At 40.5% G+C, this 26232-nt stretch overlaps 2 protein-coding genes and 1 long non-coding RNA gene across 3 annotated transcripts in view; 2 read left to right on the top strand and 1 right to left on the bottom strand.

Moving 5' to 3' along the window:
• wdr95 (WD40 repeat domain 95) overlaps positions 1-4999 on the top strand; it is a gene marked incomplete at its 3' end in the record, with an annotated part of 59623 nt that extends 54624 nt beyond the window's left edge. The window contains exons 23-25 of the mRNA XM_052026532.1: positions 3536-3575; positions 3681-3769; positions 4827-4999. Of these exons, the coding sequence (XP_051882492.1) occupies positions 3536-3575; positions 3681-3769; positions 4827-4999 (302 nt within the window). The remainder of the gene's footprint in view (positions 1-3535; positions 3576-3680; positions 3770-4826) is intronic.
• Position 5000: 1 nt separating this feature from the next.
• LOC127576207 (uncharacterized) lies at positions 5001-10994 on the top strand. Its single transcript, XR_007957183.1, has 3 exons — positions 5001-5017; positions 6628-6722; positions 9322-10994. It is a non-coding gene; the product is annotated as an uncharacterized LOC127576207 (long non-coding RNA).
• A 2752-nt stretch (positions 10995-13746) lies between these two features.
• The window catches only part of LOC127575841 (heat shock protein 105 kDa-like), a 62270-nt gene continuing 49784 nt past the window's right edge, over positions 13747-26232 (bottom strand). The window contains exons 13-18 of the mRNA XM_052026009.1: positions 22876-23016; positions 17651-17776; positions 16620-16727; positions 15436-15555; positions 15197-15358; positions 13747-14359 (exon numbers count right to left, since the gene is read on the bottom strand). Of these exons, the coding sequence (XP_051881969.1) occupies positions 14165-14359; positions 15197-15358; positions 15436-15555; positions 16620-16727; positions 17651-17776; positions 22876-23016 (852 nt within the window). The 3' untranslated portion in view covers positions 13747-14164. The remainder of the gene's footprint in view (positions 14360-15196; positions 15359-15435; positions 15556-16619; positions 16728-17650; positions 17777-22875; positions 23017-26232) is intronic.

The following is a 26232-nucleotide window of genomic DNA, read 5'->3' as shown; positions in this document are numbered from 1 at the left end:
TAACAACTTTGTAGATTGCCTCTGTCTCCTCTTCAGTGCAGGTGTGTCCTTTAATGTCATTTCAAGAATTGTATACTGTATTTAGCCGCGGATAAATAGCATTTTACACAGTTTGAGTTTAATTTGTATTTAATGTCCCAGGTTACAAAGGAAAGCATCATTCCATGTATATTTTAACCACCTTATCTGTGGACATGCACTGTAGAAGAAGGTTTCCCCTCCTATCCCCTCTAAATCTCTTCCCCTTTACCATAAATTTAACCTATCTACTTCTGATATGGGAAAAGATTTCCTGCAGTCTACCCAATCCATACCCCTCATCATTTTATATACCTTGATCATGTCCCCTCTTAACCTCCTTGCTCCAGGGAGAACAGATCCAGATTCTCCCGACTCCCCTCATAACTGAACTGCTTCATTCCAGACAACATCCCGATGAATCTCCGCTGCACCCTTCTCCAGCACTATCACATCCTTCCTCTAGCATGGTGACCAGAACTCCACCCAGTATTCCAGCCGAGGTCTGACCAAGGTTTTATTAAATTGGAGCATAACCTCCCTACTTCTGTATTCAATGCCCTGACTATTGAAGGCCAGTATCCTCTATGCCTTCCTAAACACATTATCTACCTATGTCGCCACCTCCAAGGATATATGAACTTGTATTCCAAGGTTCCTCGGTTCCTCTGTTCCTCAATACTCCCTAAAACCCTACCATTTATGGTGTACTGTATGTCCTAGCCTTATTAGCACTCCCAAAATGCATCACCTCACATTTGTCTGGATTAAACTCCATCTGCCATTTTTCAGCCCATTTCACTAACACATCAATATCTCTCTGCAGTCTAAGATTACCTTCCACATTGTCAACAACTCTGAGAATCTCCACCTTGTCCATGAACTTACTGATCTTACCACCCTGTCTACATCCACATCCAAGTTATTTACATATGTTATAAACAGCAAGGTTCCCACCCCAATGGTTGTGGGACACAGGCATCCTACTGCAAAAACAGCCCTCTACCATCACCCTCTTTCTCCTATTGCCAAACCAATTTTGGATCCGGTTTGCTAACTTGCCCTGACCCCCATGGGCCCTAACCTATTGGACCAGTCTTCCATATGGGACCTTTTCAAAGGCCTTACTAAAGTCCATGTAAATCTCATTTGCTGCCCTGCCCTCATTGATACACTTTGTTACCTCGCCAAAGAATTCAGTTAAATTGGCCTGACAAGATCTGCCCTTGAGAAAGGCATGTTGCCTGTCCCTGATTAGTCTCTGCCTTTCCAAGTGATCACTTGCTCGCTCTGTGAGAACTTTTTCCAGTACCTTCCCTCCCACTGTTGTTAGGCTCATGGGGCTTTAGTTACCCGGCTTTCCCCTGCTGCCTTTCTTGAAAAGGGGGAACCACATTTGCTGTCCTCCAGTCATTTGGTGCCTCACTCATGTCCAGTGAAGATATAAAATTCTCAGCCAGACCACCAGCAATCTCTTCCCTTGCCTCCCATTGCTGCCTGGAACAAATCCCATGCAGTCTTTAGGAGTTATCCATCCTTAAGCCCACTAAGGCATCAAGTGCCTCCTTTTTTTATTTATGGAGATGTATTATTATGCCTGGTTTGCCCTCCACAATTGTATTAATTCACACTTTTGTAGATCAAGTGCCATTAACCAGAGTACAGCTATTTTCTTTCAAAATTAACCACATGGCTATTTTTATATCATGTCCTTAATCATGACATTGCATTTCAATCTTAATGATTAATATATATAATAAAAAGCATGAGAAATAGTACTGATCTCCGTGTAATACAATAGGAAATGGCATTCCAGACACAAAATACTGCTTGACCATTAATGTTTTTTTTCCTGTTACTGAGCCAATTTTGGATCTAACTAAGGATTTTCCCTTGAATTCCATGGGCATTTACTGCTTTGACCAGTCTGCCATTGGAGACCTCGACAAAGGGCTTTCTAAATTCCACGTGGACCACATCAAATTCATTATCCTCATTGACCTCTTTGTTACTGACCCAAACTATTCATTTCAGTTGATCAGATACTGTTTTCCTTCAGGAAATCCATGCTGACTGTCCTCGGTTAATTTGTGTCTTTCTAAATGACAATACAGTACCTTACGTTTTTTCAATAATTTTTCCAGCACTAAGGTGAGGCTGACTGAGCTGTGGCTGTTCAGTTACGATGTTAGCACTCTACATGCTCATAGTCAGAGAGGACTGGAAAATGATGGTCAGAACCTTCACTAAATCCTCACCAGCTTTCCTTAACAGCCTGGGATATATTCCGTAAAGGCCTGATAACTGCTCTTTTTACAGGCAACCCTTGCGTTATGGCCAGTCATGATACAGAAATTCACTGTTAAGGAATTCAGGAATCACTACCCAAAAATCTAAGATATGGAATAAAATTTGCTCTTATGGAATTTATGTGGGGAAAATGTTAAATAAATAAACACAAAATGTGAAAGAAACAATTTTGTTTTTTTTTAAACTTGCATTTGTGTTTCTTTGTAGCAAGGCAGGTCCATTTTGCTCTCAAGCAGTTACTTCCCCCTAAGAGTTTTCCATATTATTTACCTTCAAAATGTCTGAAACAGGGCCAGCAAGTTTAAGTGCAAGTTGAAAACCTAACCAATCACTGTTGTTGTGAGTTATATCATTAAGCTATCTTACATGTGTATTTAAAAGTGTGTGTCTCCATTCAAACTGAAGGTTGGAATGTGATAAGCATTTAAGATGAGATAAGATCTCTCTATTAGTCACATGTACATCGAAACACACAGTGAAATACAACCTTTGCGTAGTGTGTTCTGGGGGCAGCCCACAAGTGTCGCCACGCTTCCGGCGCCAACATAACATGCCCACAACTTCCTAACCTGTACGTCTTTGGAATGTGGGAGGAAACCAGAGCACCCAGAAGAAACCCATGCAGACATGGGGAGAACATACAAACTCCTTACAGATAGCGGCTGGAATTGAACCTGTGTCGCTGGCGCTGTAATAGCGTTACGCTAACCACACTCTTGGTGACTTAAGAGATTGCCTTGTCAGTTTTCAAAGCAAACCTCTTTAGTCCTCCCACCCCTCCTGCCAACCTCCCCTGTAGCCATGAACAAGGAGTTATGCTGCTCATTATTACTGTTGAGAGAAAAATGTCCTGTAAGAACACATCTCCATTTATAGGATTTCACATTGTGGAAAAATGGAATATGGGAGGTTTTCTGCGACCACCACCCCTCTGTAGTGCGGGAGTTGCCTGTAGATGTTAAGTCTGCTAAATCCCATAATTTTTTTTAGCTCTTTTTATTTACATTACTTGTTGGATCTGCTGACTGTGTCCAGGAAAAATAATTCAGGATATATCCTATATTCTCCCTAAATATGAAGAGAAGCCAATTATATCGTGGGAATGCTAACTCATGGATTGAAAAGCATTGTGCAATGAGAAAAAATGGTGAATAATCGATTTTGATAGTACTAACCTAGCTGCCTTACCTCTTTCACTGTGTTATAGTTCTTAACTACTGGAGAGCCCACATAAGCAGTGTTACTTGGTATGTATGCATAGTGTACTTTGCTTTAAGTCCTAAAAGCTTCCATTTCCTCTTTGTTTTATTTCCTTTTTGTTTAATGATAATTAGTTTTAATTTATGTTCTAGCATGGAATTGATAGAAGAACAAAATTTGATGGTGACTTCCTCTTTTGAGGGTACTGTACGACTGTGGAGCATGGATGGAGAATTAATTGGTAATTACTTATGCAATATCAAAAGGCTAATACTCTAATTGTTGGTCTCATCATATGTAACTGCTAACTAAAATATCATGAAATAGTAAATATTGTAGATACAATGTTGAGCAAAAGCAGTAGTTTGGTATAAATATTAAAGGGTTAAAAACAAAAGTTTGCATTTATATGCCACCTTTTGCAACCACGTGCAAAACCACTTAACAGCCAATCAAGTTTTAAAGTGTTGTTAGTGTTGCTATAGATACAAACGCAGCAAGCTTCCACAAAAACTTGACACACAAAATAGATCTAAAGAACCAGTGTCATCAGGCTGAAGAAGTAGCACAGAGTTTTTAGCTATCTAGAAATCAAGCCTAACAATTAGCAATCTGCCAGCTCTCTGCCTGAGTGTTGCAGTTGGCACAACATCACATTCCCTCACTGGGACTTAACTCTCTGGCATCGTGTCCACTTTTGAAACTATGGTTCTCCTTTGCCTACTCTCCTCCCTTCCCCTCCCTGCCCTCACTACCCCAAATCAACATTCTGAAGAGATTTGGGTAATCAATCTTGCACTTCCCTTACTGAGAATGAGACTTCCCATAACCTTTTTGGGGGCACTAATACCTTCTCATCAGACACTTCTGAAGCATTTCCCCTGCCTTTGTTCTGCTCTCCCCATTAAACCAAATCTTCTTTCATATCCCTTTGTTTTCTCCTACCTTCCATCACCTTCTCTCTCTGTTTCCTTGCTCTTGCTACTCCTCTTTCTCCTTCTGGATTTCTTTCCATGCTCCCTATGTATCATTGCTGTTCTTTCCTCTTCTCATTCCCCTGCCACTTCCCCACACCTTTACACCTCATTCTGCTTCCAGTCCACATTTTAATAATTGTTTGAATGACAAAATATTGTAACGGTATGGAAAACATTAAGAAGCTTAATCTCATTTCTGGAATTAGACTGTTAAAAGTGTTCATTCATCTGACAGTTTGAAAATATACTTGTCTTGTAATCATTCTCAAGTACTAATTATGCCTGTTTAACATGTGTTTACTTGACTCTTTTTTTTTAAAGGTACTTTTGGGCAGCCACAGCCATGGGATGTTTATGGTCCAGCCTCATGGATGCACCCAATGGTTCCCTATGAGATTCTGGTTGATCCGCTCAGCTTGCCCATTCACCCACTGTTGGAAGAAGAGGTCCCTATAATGCAACATGTCAATTTAAGCCAAAATGAAGAAAAGAAACAAATTATGGCATTAAAGGTTTGGAGATGGTTTGAAAGGCCAATTCTTTAAAAAAACAATAATAAATATTGTAAGTCTAAAATATATACATTTACTGTGAAGCATGGACTTCCACCAAGTGCTCCAGTTTCCTCCCTCAACTCAAAGATATCCCCATAGATTAAGTAGCTACTATAACTTGCCCCTAGTGTAGGAAGGTGGCAGGAAAACCAGGGTGGAGCTGATGGGCATGCAAGAGAGAAGAAGTAGTAGGAAAATAATTGAGGGAAAGGGACTGATGGGCCTGTTCTGAGAGCCAGCATAGATTTAATGAGCTGAATGGTCTCCCTCTATGTCATGAGAAAATATAAATATGAGAAATATTTTATTTCATAGTGAGATGATTATTGGGAACCATCTCCAATAACTTTATAGTGAAAATGCCTGCTCATCAGACATGGGAGGGTGGTACTTCCTCACCCATTTTTCAAACTCTGACACTATAAATCAGCTAAATCTTCCAGAACATCAGTAGATAGAAAAGTGCTGAGATGGGGGTAAAATTAGTTCAACTCGCTGCACAGTGGTGTTTCATACTTTTTAGAATAGAGGTGTACAAGTAGTGATTCTTAAATATTGGTATTGGTTTATTATTGTCACTTGTACTGAGGTACAGTGAAAAACTTGTCTTACAAACCAATCTTACAGGTCAATTCATTACACAGTGCAGTTACATCAAATTAGTACAGAGTGCATTGATGTAGTACAGGTAAAAAAAAACAATAACAGTACAGAGTAAAGTGTCACAGCTACAGAGAAAGTGCAGTGCAATAAGGTGCAAGGTAACAACAAGGTAGATCGTGAGGTCATAGGTCATAGTCCATCTCATTGTATAAGGGAACTGTTCAATAGTCTTATCATTGTGGGGTAGAAACTGTCCTTAAGTCTGGTGGTACGTGCCCTCAGGCTCCTGTATCTTCTACCTGATGGAAGAGTAGAGAAGAGAGAATGTCCCGGGTGGGTGTGGTCTTTGATTATGCTGGCTGCTACACCAAGACAACGAAAGGTAAAGACAGAGTCCAAGGAGGGGAGACTGGTGTCCGTAATGCGCTGGGCTGTGTCCACAACTCTCTGCAGCTTCTTGCGATCTTGGGCAGAGCAGTTGCCATACCAAGCCGTGATACATCCTGATAGGATGCTTTCTATGGTGCATCGGTAAAAGTTGGTGAGAGTCAAAGGGGACAAACCAAATTTTTTTAGCTTCCTGAGGAAGTAGAGGTGCTGGTGAGCTTTCTTGGCCATAGCATCCACATGGTTTGGCCAGGACAGGTCGTTGGTGATGTTCACTCCCAGGAACTTGAAGCTGTCAACCCTCTCGGCCTCAGCACCATTGATGTAGACAGGTGTATGTACACCGCCTCCTTTCCTGAAGTCAATGACCAGCTCTTTAGTTTTGTTGACATTGAGGGAAAGGTTGTTGTCATATAGTGAGATCAATTTTTCCTTCAAAGTATATATTAATGATAGTCTAAAATTCATTGATGTCACATAACTAGGAGACCAATGAAAAGAATATATTATGAGAACTTAAAACGGAGCTTATGAGAGATAACATAGAGCTAAGTAGTCTCTTATGTGCTGTATTTTAGGATCTTCAGCACAATTCTTCAAAGGTGATCATTTCAGATGAAGATATCAAAGAAGAAATAAAGAAGATGACATCCCAGAACAACCTTGGCAAAAGGTAATACCTTTGGTTTTGAGATACTGTTGCCTAGAAATTGGACTTTCTCCATATTTGATGTGCTACATAGGCTTTGTGTAGTGCTAATGTCAAATTGGAAGATCCCATAAAAAACTCTTGGAATTTTACCATCCCTTTTTCATTAAATTGTCACTCTGGTTTAGTCCCTTTAAAAAATGTTAAAAACTCAACCTGTGTGCAACACAGGTACTGGTGATTGATAGGCAGGCAGTAGCAATAGCATTTCTGTTCTGACTCATGGGAAGTTAGTTTGTACTATTAAAGTGATCTGTCAATGGCAGTCGCATGTTGCCACGGAGATGATATTGAATGTGTCTACAACAGAGCTAATCTCAGTGAAGGCCAGTGTCAAACAAGACTGCGTCATTTTCCCTACATTTTTTTCTTAATCTTCCTCACGACAATGTTGCATGTCCCCTTTAACACACTTCCAATGGGAGTGGAGCAAATCTTCAGAATTAGTGGGAAATTGTTTAACATATGGTGACTACATTCTAAACCAAGGTCTCCAAAATCTTGGCAGCCAATGATGCATATCATTCACTCATTGCAGCATTTGAGAGAATGGACCTTATACTCAATGTGTGAGAACAAGGTCCTGCATTAACCTGTATCTGCTGTACAATGTGGCCCTCTTATGGTAAAGGTTCATGCTGAGATCGTTGGAAAAGTAGACTAGTTCCCATATCTCAGTGCCAGCTCTTGGTGAAGGCAAGCATCGATGATAAAATCCACCACTGCCTTCAATGTCACTGCACAGCATTTGTACAGTTGAGGGAAAGGGTAGATCAAGACCTCTGACCTAGCACCAAACTAATGGTCTGCTAGGCAGCAGTGCTTTTGAGATCTGAATACCTATAGCAGACACCTCAAGGGTCTGGAAAAACCCCAGCACTGAGGCCCTATTACTCTCAGTCAGCTCCAACCTCTCCAAACGCTATTCCTGTCATGGGAGATCACCAGACAAACAGAGAAAATGATTCAAGGATGTGCTTGATGCTCCCTTGAAGAAATGCAACATTCACACTGACTTCTGCAAACCTCTGGCCCATGACCACTCAAAATGGAGAAGGGACATTCAAGACAACATTGAGCACCTCGAGACCATGCATCAGGAGCACACAGAATATTGAGAACGTCCAAACCATGCATTAGGAGCACACAGAACATTGAGAACCTCGAGGCCATGCTTTAGGAGCACCTAGAACTTTGTGCTCCTGATACATGGTCTTGAGGTTCTCAAAGCCCCTGTGATCAGTGATCAGCTCAGTGGCAGCAGCATCAAGTCCAAGATCAAGTCATTTTAGTGAACTGCAGTTGTCAGTTCACAGAAGCCTCAACCTGTGCAAAGGGTTGCTGGCATTGACTATTATAAATGACAGGAGTTGATTTTAAATACAGAAACGTGATATCCCAGTGTTAACATCATCACGTGGGAAATATGACAGAGAAATGGCATGGATGTAACTGTGACTTTTTTTCTCCATGTTTCCTTATAGCATAGAGACCATTTGACCCAACACATCCTAGCTGCTACAGAGCAATCCTATTCTCCCATTAAGTTTTCTCCTGTGATGACTTCTCCCCACATTTCCAGCAAACTTCCCTGTGCACTGCACCCCCCCACAGCTTCCCCATTCCCCAGATTCTATCACGCAGCTACACAAGGGGCAATCTATGGTGGCCAATTAACCTACCAACCTGCATGTCCTTGGAATGTGGGAGAAAACGGAATACCTGGAGGAAACCCACATAGTCACAGGGAAAATGTGCAATTTTCCATAGAAACACTGGGACAGCACTGGAGGTCAGGATTGAACCTGGGTCACATGGAGCTGTGAGGCAGCAGCTCTGCTGGTTGCATCACTCCACTGCTGCAGGAAATTCCCCGTACAAGTTCCCAGTGGGTGGGAGTACATACACAATAGGCAGTAATTGCTTTCTCATAATCCAGCTTTGGGTTGTGCTCATAAACCAAAACAAGATAATATTGTTTTACCTTGTATAAAATACATTTCTTTCAGGAAAAACATTTTTAAAATGAATAACTGAAGATTGTTCACCTTGTACATGGGGGGAAAGATGCTCTATTTATGTTCAATTGCACTAAGTGTAGATATTTTACACGGTGACTTTGTACATAAAAATACTTCAGTGTAGTCTTTATGAATTCTCAAGGTTTCCAAATAGTATATTTTGCACAGATCCAAGCCTGCTGTTTACAGAAACAACATATCTTAAATGATTAGAGAATCTCTTGGAGTTGAGTGCGAGGTTTATATCATGCAACTTGCGCAATATAAAGTGGTTATTTTAAAACATACATTAGCTTTATAAATGTTGTGTAAGCTCTGGAATACGCCGTTTGCTATTAGTAACATAACTTATTGAACAGAATATAGCTTCACTGCAAATTTTCAGGCTAGATTTTCTAGAGTGACACCTGTAGGCACTAGAAAACACCAGACAGAAAGCTTGTTAGAATTTGTAGCACTACAGGAACTTTTCCTTTTCACCAGCTGGTGAATAAATGGAGAGCAGTTTAGCAGTAACATTATTCTCTTTCCTTTTTTTGTAGACTTCGACAAGAAAGATTTAAGAGTTCGAACAGGCCACTAAACCATGGAGGACCCTCTGCATATCATACTCTAAAGTATTTTGAAATTAATACCCCAAATCCTTGTGAGAAACCTGACCTATCAGCAGTAAGCACAGATCCATATGATGCCATTTGCTTTAAAGAGAGTACAACTGACCTCCAATCCTGTGCCTAAGGAATTGCTTGGGCTATGTTTGATTTCCACGGAATTTAATTTATATTATTTAAAGCTAATATTGTTGCAATTAATTGTGCCTGCAATACTGAGTGTTGCTGCAGACCAGATCTCAATGCTAGTTAGTTGCCTCTTGGTCCTATTTGCAATTTTTCTTGACCCCTATCTCTTTTAAGCCTTTTGTCCTCAACTTTTAATTCTCCCTTCATTGTCTCCTGCCTTTGCTGGACATGCCCATTGTCTCTGTCATTATCTTGTCCTCCTTTGCACTTATCAATGGCATTGTCATTTATCTTGCAGTCCCTTAGCATTTCTCAGTACATATTCAGTTCAATTGCAGTGTGTTAACCACTTAAACATCCTTTTTTTTATTCCCCACCTTTATTTTCAGTTTTATCCTCTCCTATTCATGGATGGGTCTCCATTCTCCATCTTTTATGTGTCACTCTCTAGAATGTTTTCAATTTTGCATATTCCAAATCACTCAGCTGCCCTTCTTGTCCCAGAACCCACTTGCATGTAGTTACCTCAAGCTTTTTTGCATTGCTGGTAATTGTGACCTTTCACAGATTTAAATTGTCAATCATCTAGGCCACATTCACATTAGCCTTCGCTGGATCTTTGCTCCAGATAATTTTAATTTTTAGGGAAGAGTTATCCCTCAATCATCATCGTTACAATCATCAAAATAGTATTGTTGGTCACTATTACATTGGAGTTTGCTGTTTGTAAATAGGCTGCTACATTTTCTACTACGGTACCTCCCTTTCAAAAATTCTTCATTGGCTGTGAAATTCCTGGGGCATCCTAAATGCATGTAAAAGGCACTACATAAATACATATATTTGTCTCTACAGATCTCCCAATCCTCCCTGGGTCTGCAGTCTTCTTCAGCCTTTCACAGCCTCTGCTTTATATTCCTTTAGTTTTTCTTTTCTTCATTTTATTCTGTTGCTATCACTTTCAGTGGCTTAGTCTTCAACTATTTCATTTTTAAAATCTGGGACACCCTCATTAAAAATCATCATTTTTTCACCTAATCTTAAAAGCTTCCTCAGAACCTAACTCCTTGAACCTGCAATCACCCACATACTATCCTACTTCTGCCTACTTGCAAGCTTTCCTCTATGAAGCGACTGAGATATTTTGTGTCACTAAAAGAACAATATGAATGTAAATTATTATTATTGTTTTTGACTTTGGATGTTTTCATTTTCAAGCATTTATTTTTTTTATCTTCAGCACCTTTCACACTCCAAAACAATTTGTTTAATCCTAATTGTCTTTTTTGATCTGCACGTGTGGAATGCATAAAAACCCAGGAGCTACATGTAATTTTATTTTTTTCATGGTGTGAAGGAACTAGTCAAAAATCATTCTGATCACTCCAAGGTGTTTCTTAGCAGTTGTTTCAGTGAGCAGGACTGCACCCCACCCCACCCCCCCACCTCCCATCCACACCCCATCTGCATGTTTACTAAAGGTAGCTATATAAATGTGCTAACCAGCAGGTCAGGCAGCATCTCTGGAGGGAAATGTAAGGTTGACGTTTCGGTCCGAGACTCTTCATCAGTCCTGATGAAAGGTCTCAGTCCAAAACGTTGACTGTTCATTTCCCTCCATAGTTACTGCCTGACCTGGTGAGTTCCTTCAGCATTCTGTGTGCGTTGCTCCAGATGTCCAGCATCTGCAGTCTCTAGAGAAACAAAGGACTACAGATGCTGGAATCTAGATGAAAAACACGATGATGCTGGAGGAACTCAGCAGGCCAGGTAGCATCGTGGAGGAAAGCAGGTGGTCAACGATTTGGGTCAGGTACTATTCAGGTACTGTTCTTCAGGTACTATTCTTCGGATGCTGCCTGGTCTGCTGAGTTCCTCCAGAATCATTGTGTTTTTCACCTGCAGTCTCTCTTGCGTCTGTATATAAATGTGCTCATTTTCAGTATGATATTTTAGGCACATTTATTTAAGCAGCTATCTCTGTGACATCACAGCAAGGTTTACTTCCTATATCAGTAGCTTTTTGACTCCCAGCTTTAAAACTACTAGTGGTGTCAGAACACACAAATGAAGGGCTTGATTAAGCACAGGATTTCTGCATAGCCATATATTCTTAGTGTGTGAAGGATGTTAACATTGTCAGGAATCTAGATTTTTGTTTTTGAGGTTTTTGTGTCCTTGGTGTGTTACAATATATGTGTTATTTTGTGTGCACAATGTTCACAGTTAAGGATTACTGGAAGCATAATTTTAGTTTCTGCTGATTTTGATTTTGACTTTTCTTTAATTGGTGTGGGGAAATACCAGATACAATCTTTCCATCAAGCATTAATAATAGATGTTAAAGGGGAATATTTTAGTGACTAGATAATTATATAATTTTGTACTTTTCTAATAAAATAATCAGTTTCATTTAAATATATGAAAACTACCTGTAGATTTATTGTAGTATAATTATGCCTATTTCTAAGTGCTTTGATATTCCTGAATTCATTACAATGTATTGTGTTAATGGATGAATGTGCTTGAGGTCTTTTGCAGCAAGTCTGAGATTCCTAATTGCTGCTTTGATAAGATGTATTTCATCTAGTACTCAATCTGATGCACAATTCACCAAGGCCTATGCTTCTTATGTATTCTGTTGGGTGGGGAGGGAATAATATCTTTGGGCTTCCTACTTTTTTAATGATTTCTGATTCCCTGTTGCTCTATCTTCTGCTGCTCTTCCATTATAATAGTATCATTGCTATTGAGATGTCTTGATTTGATGGAGGTTATGTCGATGGGGGTGGTGGGGGGGTGTATGTGGAGAAGGAGAAATAGGATGGGACTGAAAGTAGTCTCCTTCATCTGGATAATTAGCAGCCTTCAACCACCTCTGCAATAAAACCAATCCTGTATGAAAACTGGAATAAATAAGTAGAGGTCAGCTATAAGGAGGTTGCACTTGGTTTATAACATTTCAGCATTAAGAGAAATTAAAGTTGTCAGATCTGCAATGTATATAGTACATTTTTGAAAGATTGGTGTTGGTTTTTGTATTATATAATGAAGAATATTCAAACGTTTTAGTATTATTTATGTGTACTTGGGGTAATTTCTCATTTACTATTGATCATGGTCTTCCTCATGCTTGGTATCATCCTTGGCTTCTTCTGCTTATGAGTAGCTTTTTAATGCTTGACCCTTCTGAACTATGTAGTTGTGTATTTGCAAAGAATAATTAGAATTACATGAACATACCATTAAGTCCCAATAACCCCATAATCTCATGCAACTGTACTTGCATGTTCTGGCTGTCTTTCATGATGAGTGATGCTCTGGAAATCTGTTTTCATGGTGGGGTTCTTGTTGACAGAGATCGATCAATACAGACTCAGACTTTAATTCATTTTGAGATTTTATTACATTATATAAAAGATATCCAAAGAAAATGCTAATAAAGAATAATTGTTGTACAGCTGAGCTTGGCACTAGTATTCCTGCTTCTGAATTCCTCTGGGAAACTTCTGTTTTTGTTATGTTCTGTTGAGTGTGCCAACATCATTCTGAATCTTCCTCTTTTTATTCCTCTTTGTGGGAGTCAGAGCCTTGCCATAGTAGATCATGGGTTGTTTTAGTCGAAATATTGCACTCCTTTTGTTGCTTCTGTCATGAGTCTCACAATGCACACTCCACTTCTGTCTAATTTTCTAAGAGTTTGTGGTTTTTCCAATGTCTGTTCTGATTTTCATTTTCACAGCTATCCTATTATCAAAAGGATGATTCTTACCCAAATATTACACACACCACCATGCATTAATGCTTTTAGTTGTTTCCTATTATGTCTTGATACCTGACCACTTTTGCTTTGTAACTGTATCCACACAGGTTGGCCTATGCAGTGATGACAAGCATGAAAATGAGGTCTGGCAGCTTTCTACTCCATGTTAACATGGGTGGGTTAACAACAAGTGTGCACATTCCATGCTCTTTAAAATTAAAACTTTCTGAATGGGAAAAGTCCCTAGGAATTGGCATATAGTAAAACAAAAAATATTGTCATCTTTTACAGAGAAACCCCTTGAATTTCCACAGGAGGTCTTGCACTATACCACCTTTGGTACAAGCCCCAGTGATAAGCAAACATGACTTTCAACTGATCTAGCTGGGGAGACAATCACAGAAATGATATTCTATTTTGGAGAAGTAATTTGCAAGCAATTTTTCAGAAAAGGACTGGTTCTTCAGATTGAAAAGTTTATTTATCAGTAGAAAGATATACACAACTTGCCCAGCTCAATGTATTCTTTGAATGTGAATCCTATTATAGCCTTAATACTGCACAAAAACCTCTAAATTATAACCATTTATACATGCCCAAGTACTGCTGAAATAGTATATGCTTCACGTTTGGATAAGCTCCATCAAAATAAGCAAGATTAACTCAAAGTATATTGCATCATGCTCTGTTGGCGACTTAACAGAAATTTACAATTCCACAGGAATCTTACATTTAATTTAGTACTTTACCGACACATTATACTGAACTCTTCACTTAGATACTGAAGATGTAAACTGGAGAAGTTTTTTTTTTATAAATTAATGTGCCTGGGCCTTTAAGTGATAGACAGAAAAAAAAGCATTCCCTTTAAATCTTCACAGTTTAATCCATGTCCATGTTTGTTGTGCATTCACCATTTTGGGAATAGATTTCAGTATCCTTGGTAAGATTTTCATTCTCCATTGGCTCTCCTTCATTTTTAGAATTTACCTTCATATTCATTGATTGTTTTTCTTTAGGATTGTCTGCCTTGGGCTTAGGTCTAGTTATTAGTGGATTGCAGATGTTGTCCAGCTCCTATGAAGAAAGATTGACGAAATTACCAACTCTATTTTTTGTTATTATTTGGACTTCATATTTAAATTCATTATAAAACCATTATTAATGCTGATATTTGGTTATTGTTTCAAGTAAACCATTACTATACTAAGGGAGTAGAATATTATTGAGAGGTACTAATCTTGGGTTGAGGTACAAGAGTAAGCTCATCTAGTTGAAGTAGGTGTGGAAGGTCCTGTGATTATGTTAGATAAATTGAGAATTGTTCTAGTAGAGCAAAATGGTAAATAATAGCCTAAAATAACTTAGTTTCTGAATATTATAGAATACAATAAACTCAAATTAGTGGCAGAGATTGATTTGGTTCTTTTTAACAGGCAATCAATTATGTGGGCTACAAGTGATGTCCCAGAAGAATTTTTAAAGTGAATGAAATGTCAAGTAAAATGTACAGCAAGATGCTAATGAGTAGCTACTTAAACTAATTTGCAATGATCATTGCTCGTAACATGTCTTGCCTGAAGTGGTTATCATTAAGCCACATCAGGTACTGGAATGCATCTGGAGAAATTTAAACTATATTGTCATTGTTCAGATTAAATGACAATATTAAATGTTTTTGATCACATTCCCTCAAAAGAAATTAGTCTGACTCTAAGTCTAAAGAGAGAAGTTTGCAGGGCAGCCCCTCTTAGCAGATAGAGATGTGCTTGCCCTATAGATATCTGCCACTGACCAGACTGCATTCAAAGTTTTTTTTAGACTGAGTTTGGTAATTTTCCATTTCTAACCACATGGTCATTGAGAAACTTAACTATGTGATAGTACATCAACTTCTTACAAAATAAATATAACCTTTTGTTTATCTTTAATTTCAGCCACATGTACAATAGGATCCTGGTCAAAACTTAGTTTGGCCTGGGCGTCCATTGCAGTATTCATCCATTCCATTGTTTCATTCACTGACTTTTCCACTTTATCTATTTCAGCAGCCTCTATGTGGTTATGGTTTCCAACCTGTAAAATATAGGAACATTAACTCTGCTGCTTGCATCATGCAGTAGAATAAATTTCAGTTGTGAATTTTTACTTACTTTACTCCTGGATTCCCCTGCCAGTTTTGCATAATACTGTAGTCTTTGACTAAGCTCATCAAAAGCTTTTGGTCGTCCTTCAGCTTCCAGATATCTTTCTTGAATTGGTGTACCTAAGTTCTTTGTACAAAAATTTTGAGATGTCACAGTTGAGTCGTAGATCAGTTTGAATGAGTTCCTTTGTTTAAAAATAGTTCTCTTTCCTTTGCCTCTGCATGTGATATTTCAAAATCTATGGGATTTTGAAATCCAGAGATGCTGGAATCTCTGCAAAATGCATCAGCTAACATTTTGGAAGTAAACTGGAATGGTCATGCGGAACTCCAGCTGGCCTCCTTGAGCCAAAGGTTTCACTTAAGATTTGCAAGTAGAAGTTATTTTATCTTGTTCCAGCTGTCTTACATCTTAGTTGTTAATCCCTTGTTCCTATACACTCAGTCATCGCATAACTGGTACTTCACTGTCCTCCTCAGCTAACACATATCAATTATCAATATAGTGATGTTATTACCTATAGTCTTTACAAACATTTTCCACAAAATAACAGTACACTTTAATACTTTCTGCCTCTTTGCCAGCTGGAAAGGAGTTGTGATAGGTGGTCATTGGTGAACACATTCTTGTACATATTCATCGAGGCTTTGTCAAGTCTAGGAGTTTGGAGAACATGATCAGGAAGGTTTTTTCATTGTAAAATATTAATCTTTTCCTCCAACTTTCTCTCCTTTAAGATATCAACACTTGAAGTACTTTGACTCAGATCAGTTATTTACTATCTTGCGTAAGTGGTCATTATTAATGTGCAAGGCTTGACCTTGAATGATCGAGCTATTTGGGCACTACAAGAGTGAAAATGATCTTTGGCTAATAAACAATGGATAAAATCAGAAGCCCATTTACACCACACCACTGGTATAACACCTATATAGTGCAAGATAAATGTAATTTCCCATAGCCGAATCAAGTGTGCATACACAGTAAATTTGGGGGGGGGGGGGGGTTGGGTGTAGGGTTAAGGGCCACCGGGTATTTGTGTTTTTCACCTAAACGCAGACTAATTTTAGCATCCCTACTGCTAAACTGTGATTAGTGGTCAGCTATTGGAGCAGTTAGAAAGTTGTTATCTAAATTGTGGGGAAAAACAAATCATAATTCAGTTACAAGAAAGATTCTTAGGGACTTGCCTTTAGTTCCAACAACTTATCAATATATACTTGTTTAACTTGATCTTCACCATCTTCGTACAACCAATTTTCTGTCTCAGACAATAGCACCAAAAGGCTTTTTTGATCCTGCAAGTACACAAAAAAAGATTTTGGTAATTGAAAAGGTAGTGGAAAAAAAATTTCTCCTCCACGCTCCCTCAACATCTAAGTAACTGCAAGTAATAAATTTTACAGAGTGAACTACTCATTCTTGAAGTAATGAATGTCCTCATTTTTTCCTCTACCCTGATCTGCACATTTAGTCCAAATGCGCCAAATTGAGAAATGAGGCAATGGAAAGAAATTTTAAACCAAACTGATTTACAGAGCTTAGCAGGAGCAGAAACTTTGGATCTTGATGGCAATTCACTAATCCACTGGAAGTGAAATTCTAGACTTCCACACATTAACTCTTAATTGCAGAGGTCCAAGACCAACAGATTTATTTGGAAGGTGACATCTGTCAGTTTACTTCAGTACTGAACTCCACAGCTCTTTAGAGCCAAGTCCTGCATTAGACTGGGAAGTTGCTTCTTGGGCAGACTAATAGGCTCTCTGCACAAGCAGAGGTGTTGGGAGGGTGGTGGTAAAACCATTGGTAGCAAAACCTAAATGGGGGTGGAAGAAACTGAGCAAGCAAAACCCACTCCTTTTCATTCTTTTAATATTAAAGGGAAATGCTAGTGCATTAGCATTATAAAAATCCAAGTATTTGTAATTTACTGAAATATTTCATTTGTACAAAGGAAAGGAGGATAGAAAATAAGCATTAGGTTGAGGGCTGAAATTAGTCCTCAATTGTCTGCCATAAACATACAATGCATTAATGATAGTCCCCATCAGAATTTTCAAAACAAAATCTTGTCTGCTATTTCTTAATACCTTTAAACTACAAATTTATTTTACCTAAGGGTATATTGCAAACTAAAGTATTTGTACATGACTTCTTTCCCCCTTTAAGCTCCTTTTCACTTACAAATACCCACTTAAATATAGAAGATTGAACATACCTTGGAACTGACATATTTTTCAAATTGCCCATAAAGTTTCTCTCTCAAGTCATATAGGTATTCTTCCACAGCATTTTTGGCATAACTTCTCTCTTTTTCTAACTTGTCCTGCATGATCATATCCCCCTGTTGCAAAAAAAAAGTTTGAAATCTACTTTGTTACTGAGTGCAGTTTGTAGATGACTAAACACTATAGAACCATACAGCACAAAACAGGCCCTTCGGCCCACCATGTTGTGCCGTCCATCAAACCACCCTCACACTATCTAACCCTTTCCTCCCGCATATCCCTCTATCTCACATTCCTCCATGTGCCTATCCAACAAACTCTTGAACCTGTCCAATGTATCTGCCTCCACCACCACCCCAGGCAGTGCATTCCATGCACCAACCACTCTCTGGGTGAAAAACCTCCCCCTGACATCTCCCCTGAACCTCCCACCCATAATCTTAAAGCCAAGCCCCCTCGTCCTAAGCATTGGTGCCCTGGAAAGGAGGCGCTGGCTGTCTACTTTATCTATTCCTCTCAATATTTTATATACCTCTATCATGTCTCCTCTCATCCTCCTCCTTTCCAGTGAATAAAGCCCTAGCACCTTAAGCCTGTGCTCATATTCCATACGCTCTAATCCAGGCAGCATCCTGGTAAATCTCCTCTGCACCCTCTCCAACACCTCCACATCCTTCCTATAATGTGGCGACCAGAACTGAACACAGTACTCCAAGTGTGGTCTAACTAGAGTTTTGTAAAGCTGCATCATCACTTCGCGGCTCTTAAACTCAGTCCCATGATTTATGAAAGCTAGGCCTTCTTAGCTGCTCTATCCACCTGTGAGGCAACTTTCAGTGAACTGTGAATATGAACCCCCAGATCCCTCTGCTCCTCTACACTGCCAAGTACCTTGCCATTTACCTTGTACTCTGCTCTGGAGTTTGTCCTTCCAAAGTGTACCACCTCACACTTCTCCAGATTGAACCCCATCTGCCACTTGTCAGCCCAGCTCTGCATCCTATCAATATCCCTCTGTAAGTTCCGACAGCCCTCCACACTATCCACACCACCGCCGATCTTAGTGTCGTCCGCAAGCTTACTAACCCAGCCTTCCACCCCCTTATCCAAGTCATCTATAAATATTACAAAAAGTAGAGGTCCCAGAACTGATTCCTGCGGGACACCACTAGTCACTGCCCTCCAATCAGAGGGGACTCCTTCCACCACAACCCTCTGCTTTCTACAGGCAAGCCAATTCCTAATCCACACAGCCAAGCTTCCCTGGATCCCTTGGCCTCTGACCTTCTGAAGAAGCCTACCATGAGGAACCTTATCAAAATCCATATAGACCACATCCACCGCACTACCCTCATCAATCTTCCTCGTCACCTCCTCAAAGAACTCTATCAGGCTTGTGAGGCAAGATCTTCCCTTCACAAAGCCATGCTGGCTGTCCCTAATCAGTCCATGATTCTCCAGGTGTTCATAGATCCTATCCCTTAGGATCCTTTCTAACAGGTTACCCACCACAGACGTAAGGCTCACCGGTCTGTAATTCCCTGGACTATCCCTACTACCTTTTTTGAACAAGGGGACAACATTTGCCACCCTCCAATCCTCCGGCACCATCCCCGTGGACAAGGAGGACTCAAAGATCCTTACCAGCGGTTCAACAATCTTCTCCCTCGCCTCTCGAAGCAGCCTGGGGAAAATCCCGTCAGGCCCCGGAGATTTATCCAACGACTTCAACACATCCTCTCTTGATATCTACAACCTCGAGAACATTACCCTTACCAGCACTCCCTTCCGCGTCATCAAGACCCCTTTTCTTGGTGAATACCGAAGAGAAGTATTCATTGAGAACTTCTCCCACTTCCGCCGCCTCCAGGCACATTCTCCCACCTTTGTCTTTAATCGGACCTACCTTTACCCTAGCCATCCTCCTACCCTTCACGTACGTGAAAAAGGCCTTGGGATTTTCCTTAACCCTACTAGCCAAAGTCTTTTCATGTCCCCTTCTAGCTCTCCTCAGCCCTTTCTTAAGTTCCTTCCTCGCTACTCTATATTCCTCACTGGCCCTGTCTGAACCTTGCTGCTTATACCTTATGTATGCTACCTTCTTCTCCCTAACTAGTCGTTCCACCTCTCTCGTCACCCACGGTTCCTTCACCCTGCCATTCTTTCTCTGCCTCACCGGGACATATTTATCCCTAACACCCTGCATAAGTTCCCTGAACATCGACCACATCTCCATGGTACATTTCCCTTCAAAAAGGACATCCCAATTTACACTCCCAAGTTCTCTCCTTATAGCCTCATAGTTCGCCCTTCCCCAATTAAATATCTTCTTGTCCTCTCTGCACCTGTCCCTGTCCATGACAATTCTAAAGGTTATAAAGCAATGGTCACTGTCCCCCAAATGCTCTCCCACCAATAGATCCTTCACCTGTCCCGGTTCATTTCCTAAAATTAGATCTAGTATGGCATTCCCTCTAGTCGGCCTGTCGACATACTGCGTCAGGAATCCCTCCTGGACACATTTAACAAATTCCGTCCCATCTAAACCTTTGGCACTAAGCAGGTTCCAGTCTATATTTGGGAAGTTGAAGTCTCCCATTATAACAACCCTGTTATTTTTGCTTCTCTCCAAACACTGCCTGCCAATCTGCTCCTCTATATCTCTACTGCTACCAGGAGGCTTATAGAATACTCTCAGTAGAGTAACTGCTCCTTTCTTGTTCCTTACTTCCACCCATACGGACTCTTGAGATGATCCTTCTACAACATCCATCCTTTCCACAGCCGTAACAGTGTCCCTGACCAGTATCGCCACCCCTCCTCCTCTTCTCCCCTCTTCCCTATCCCTCTTAAAACACCGAAAACCAGGAATATTCAATATCCACTCCTGCCCTGACGTCAGCCACGTCTCAGTAATAGCCACAATATCATAGTCCCCCATACTTATCCAAGCCCTCAGTTCATCTCCCTTATTCCTGACACTTCTTGCATTTAAGTAAACACACTTCAGTCCATCTACCTTACTACTTTTATAGCCTGTATTCTGCTTCTCCTTCCCCAAAGCCCCTCTACCTGTTTGATCTAACTTTTCCCCATCCCCTTCTTCCTCTGACCTACTCCTCCGGTTCCCTTCCCCCTCACAAACTAGTTTAAACCCTCCCGAACCACCCTAGCAAACCTAGCCGCAAGGATATTGGCCCCCTTCTGGTTCGGGTGTAACCTGTCCTCTCTGTACAGGTCCCACCTTCCTGAGAAGAGATCCCAATGATCCAGAAATCTAAAACCCTCCCTCCTGCACCAACTTCTCAGCCACGCATTTATCTGCCACCTCCTCCTGTTCCTGCCTTCACTATCGCGTGGCACCGGCAGCAATCCCGAGATTGCTACCCTTGAGGTCCAGTTCCTCAGTCTTCTGCCTAGCTCCCTGAACTCGCTCTTCAGGACCTCATCCCCCTTCCTATGTCGTTGGTGCCAACATGGACCACAACTTCTGGCTGCTCTCCCTTCTGCTGAAGAATCCTGTGGACCCGATCAGTGACATCCCGGACCCTGGCACCTGGGAGGCAACATACCATCCGGGATTCATGCTCACTGCCACAGAACCTCCTATCTGTTTCCCTGACTATTGAGTCCCTTATCACTACCGCATGCCTCTTTCCCACCCTTCCTTTCTGAGCAGCAGTACCAGTCCCAGTGCCAGAGGCCTGGTTACTGCAGCTAGGCCCCTGCAGGTCATCCCCCTCAACAGCCTCCAAGGTGGAAAACCTGTTACTGAGGAGAACAGCCTCCGCGGTTCCCTGCTCTGTCTGCCTGCCTGACTTCTTCTTCCTCTTCCCTCCCAAGGGTCACCATTCTATCTGCATCCTGAACCTCAGCTGTACCTGCTCTAAGGGGGGGTGATTGCCTCCTGATGGACCGTGACTACGTAACTCTCTCCCTCATGCTGCGCAGTGTTTGTAGCTGCGACTCCAGCTCATCAACTCTGAGCCGAAGTTCGTCCAGCCTCAAGCACTTACTGCAGATGTGGCCATCGTGGACCGCAGCAAGGTCCACGAGTTCCCACATCAAACAGCTGCGGCATATGACCATGTCCTCCATCTGATTACCTTGTTTTTTTTTTACCCCCTAGTTAATCCCACCTACAAATCTATAATAGACAACAGGTAAACCTTACCTTTACCTACTTACCACCTACTTACCAGCTACTTACCCTCCTTGCCCCTTCACGCCGAAGCCCCTTGAGCCAAAGCCCGATCACTCTGCTCCCACTCACTCCGCTGCCCACTCACTCCACTGCCCACTCACTCCACTGCCCACTCTATAGGCCGTTTGCTTTTTTTTAAGCTGCCCGCGCCACGCCTGCACAGTCCAGCCCCCACTCAACTAGTTAGAAAAAACTTTTAAAACACTTACTAAAGAAAGCTATGAAAATCTAACCCTTACTCTTAAAACCCTAACAAAAACTAACCCTTACACTTAAACCCTAATAAAAGTGATAAACAGAAAAAACTTAGTTGCTCCGAAGTCCTCTGAACCGAAGCCCTCGAGTCCTGATATAAAGCAAGATGCCATCCTCAAAGAAATACTAGAACTTTATCTACCAGTTTCACTGTGAAGGGATTTGCCTTATGTGACTACAAATCAGCAGGGTGATTGCCTCAATCCCTTCAAGTTTCCAAGTAATTTGGCCAACTCGTATCTAAAAAGTGGAGGGTCTGACTTTGGAAAGAATATTGGTGTAAGAGACCAATCCTCCAGAAAAATTTTAAATACACAAAACTGACATTAAACTCCAAGAAGAAAACCAAGTAGCCAGGATAAATTTAGATATGGTTATACTTAATGAGGTCTTTCAATTAAAAGGTTTGTATCTCTCTTCACCAGTAACTGTAGCCTCCCCAATTACCCATTCTATGGAGGGTTCCAGCCTCTCTCCAACTCGTGTTTCTCTTCTACCTGCCATTCCAGATTTATCATGCATCTTTCATTACCCTGATCCCTAATCATTCATCACATCTTTAGGGATAACCTTCCTTTTTGGAATCACTGCTTGCATTTCTTTATAGTATTTAGTTCATAGAACTTTCTCTATTACATCTTTAAATAAAGATTCCATTATCATTAATACCATCACCATTTTTAGTCTACAGTTCCATCAACTGATTGTGGATTCCCACATATTGAGACCAAGAAAATTTTTCCATATTCTACTTACCTCCTTTTCAAAATACATGTTAAGTAGATTCTTCCCAAACCGCCACACCATTTTAGCTTCAATAGGAAGAGTAACAGTCTTGAGTTTAATTTTTGGCTTTTTTGGATCAGGAGGCTGATTTAATTTCTTTTCAATATTAGACTGTAGGTAGAAATAAATAAAAACAAAATTAAAGGCAATAAGGTGTTAGCAGTTGTGGAGGTAGCAGTGGTGGCTATGAGCCTTATGCTATATCTGGGTAGTGGGGTGGGGGTAAGTGTCAGGTTGATGATCAGGTATAGAACAAGTGAGATTGGAGGGTCAAGCCTTGTAAATTAAAAGCAACAGCAAAAGGATGTGAATGGATTTGGGGGGAGGGGGGGGTGTGGAAAACAAAATCTTCAATGGTTGATAAGGATTTTAGTGGCCTGTGATCCAATTTGGTGTTGCATTTGGAAGACAAAAGGGACTACAGATACTGGAATCTGGATAAGCTGGTTAACCGATGGTTGGTCCTGGAACAACTAAATATTCGCACAATGATCCAGAAAGAATGTTGTATAGGGAATTATGTAACTTTGTGGTTCCTGTCCTAAACCACATCAGGGATGCAAGGGTGACATGTAAAAAGTGCTTGGATAACTTCCAGAGCAATACTGATCAACCATGAAATAGTTATGACTTTTCACTTTGGAGGAGACCAATGTAAGTCAATTCTCAACTGCACAATACAAAAAGTTATCTGACAGGATTTTTAGGTACCTCATTGCAGTACTAATCAATTTGTTGAAGTTTGTGATGTTGTAAATGAGACAGTGCTTTTGGGAAAGCATAACAACTTTGCCCTGGCTTTAGTGGTGAGCTGTTATTTTTCAGTGTGCATTTTACTGATGTCTGTTTCCTAAAGCTCACTTTTGCTGACGCTGTGCATGTAGGCAGGCAAATAAATATTGCAGGTGTTGATTAAAGCAGTAGGGAAATCAAACAAAAATTCTGAACTTTGTAAAAACAGGTGATTGTATAGCTTACTTTGAACCATGGAAACAACATCAATGACCATAGCAATTAAGATGCAAGTTGACTTTTGCTATTACTGAATTACAAGGTCTTAAATTGTAAGGTTGTGGAGTCAAACTGCACATCAGAGTTAAAGTGCAAAATTTAGGCTAACACCAGTGCTATGCTATATCAATGGAAGACTATGTCTGAGTGGAGAACTACAATATTATAGCATATGTTTTGTGACATTATTCAATGAATTATCCCAGTGTTCCAATCAGCATTCATCTACAACAGGTCAATTATCAACTGAACAGATTTTATCTATGTTTTGTAGGGACTTGTTCTGCATAGTTTTCTCCCAAAATTTGTCCACATTACATTTCAAATTATTCTAAACCATGGCTATGATCCATTTCCCTCCCCCACCCCTCCAATTTCTCAGCAACTTCCTTTCTCCTTCAAGTATTTAGCCAATTCATTTTAAATTACTGAACTTGGATTCACCCTTTATTTCCCTCCACTGATGCTATCTGACCCACTGAGTTCCTCCAGCATCTTGTTTATTACTTCACTTTAGTACACTTTGAAATGAACTTGAAGTTCTTCCCAAGTACAAGTGAACTTACTACAACACAGGAGGTCAGTCAATGCATTTGGTCCATGCCCACTCCAAAGAGAACATCAGTCCTCTGAGGATTTTGCCTCTTTACCACACTAAGAGTTAATTTACAGTCAATTAAACTAACAGCATATCTCATAGAAACATTTAAAATGTTGAAAGGACTGGACAGAGTAGATGTGGCCAAGCTGTTTCCCTTGGTGGGTGAGTCCAGGACCAGAGGGCACAATCTTAGAATTAGAGGGTACAGGTTTAAAACAGATGGGAAATTTCTTTAGCCAGAGGGTAGTGAATTTATGGAATTCCTTGCCATGTACAGCAGTGGAGGCCAGATCATTGGAGGCATTTGAGGAGGAGATAGATAGATAGATATCTAATTAGTCAAGATATCAAGGGATATGGGGATAAGGCCGGAAATTGGGGTTAGAATAATATTTTTTTTGCTCATGGAGCAGACTCCACCCCCCCCCCCCCCATTTCTTTTTTATTTTTCCCCTTCTTTTTGGAGCAGACTCGATGGGCTGAATAGCCTACTTCTGCTCCCTTGTCTTGTGATTTAGAACATGGGTGGAAACCAGAGAATCTGGTGAAAAGTGACATGGTCACTGGAAGAACCTGTAAGTTCCACATAGTCACCACCTGAGATCAGAATAGAACCAAGGTCCCCGGAGCTGTAAGGCAGCAGCATTAACTGCTGTGCCATTGTGCCATAGAGGTCTTGCTACTGAATCTAGAGGAACTTGAATACATCTCTTCATATAATCCCATCAGGCAGGGTAACACAAATCAAAATAACATGTTACCCAGCAGTTTTATCTTCCAATGTGCTTACATGCACAAGGATCTTATGTCAATTGCTTTAAATCTGTACCTTCAAGGTCATGAACACATCAGCCACTGATACATTGTCTTTATTTACTGCAAATCTGTCATGAATTTGTACCTCTACAAATCACCTTTGAGGCTAAAATACTTCGAGAACAACCCGAATTTCTCCCATATATCCATCTAACTGTGATCCTTCACTTAGAATCATTCTATTAATTCTCTTCTGTTCCTTTGGTAAAACTTTTACATCCGCTTTAAGTTTAATACAATACTATAGTTGAGCCCGGATTAGACTGTAACAAAGATGAAGCATAATTTTTTTTTAAAAATGCAATTCCATTTATAAGTTCAATGCAATGGCCAGGAGAATGAATAAAGGCCACAATGGTGGAAATAGGATGCTAACTCACAGCAAGAGACCACATTTGCCTAAGGTTTTCAGAGGGTACATCTTTAACATTAACCTTGATGAAGAATGGTGTGTGAGATATCACTTCTGTAAAAAAAATTGTCACTGAACTCTGCCACCTGCTAGAGGCAGAAATGCAACTTAAGGGCAAGGACCATTGTCTTTGCTAATTAAGGTGAGTGTGATAATGAATTATACATCCAACTCCTTCAATGGTAGAATGAGATTTTGCAAAATCTTAGTGTTTACTGAATGAGGAAGGTCAATGAGGTTGTCTATTCAAAGCATGCTAATGAAATGTCATGTGCTTTGCCAGAGAATATGCAACTTTGCTGGAGATTTACAAGGATGTTGCCAGGACTTGGGGGACCGAGTTATGGAGAGAGGTTGAGTTGGCTGGGATTTTATTCACTGGAGCATAGGAGAATAAGGAGTGATCTTATAGATGTGTATAAAATCATGAGGGGCATAGATAGGGTGAATACACAGTCTTCTTCCCAGGGTTGGGGAAATCAAAAAC

This window comes from Pristis pectinata, chromosome 11 (assembly GCF_009764475.1).
Source record: "Pristis pectinata isolate sPriPec2 chromosome 11, sPriPec2.1.pri, whole genome shotgun sequence".
Classification (NCBI taxonomy): Eukaryota; Metazoa; Chordata; class Chondrichthyes; order Rhinopristiformes; family Pristidae; genus Pristis; species Pristis pectinata.
Note: the sequence above shows the minus strand (reverse complement) of the source record. Positions and strands in the feature narration are given on the sequence as shown.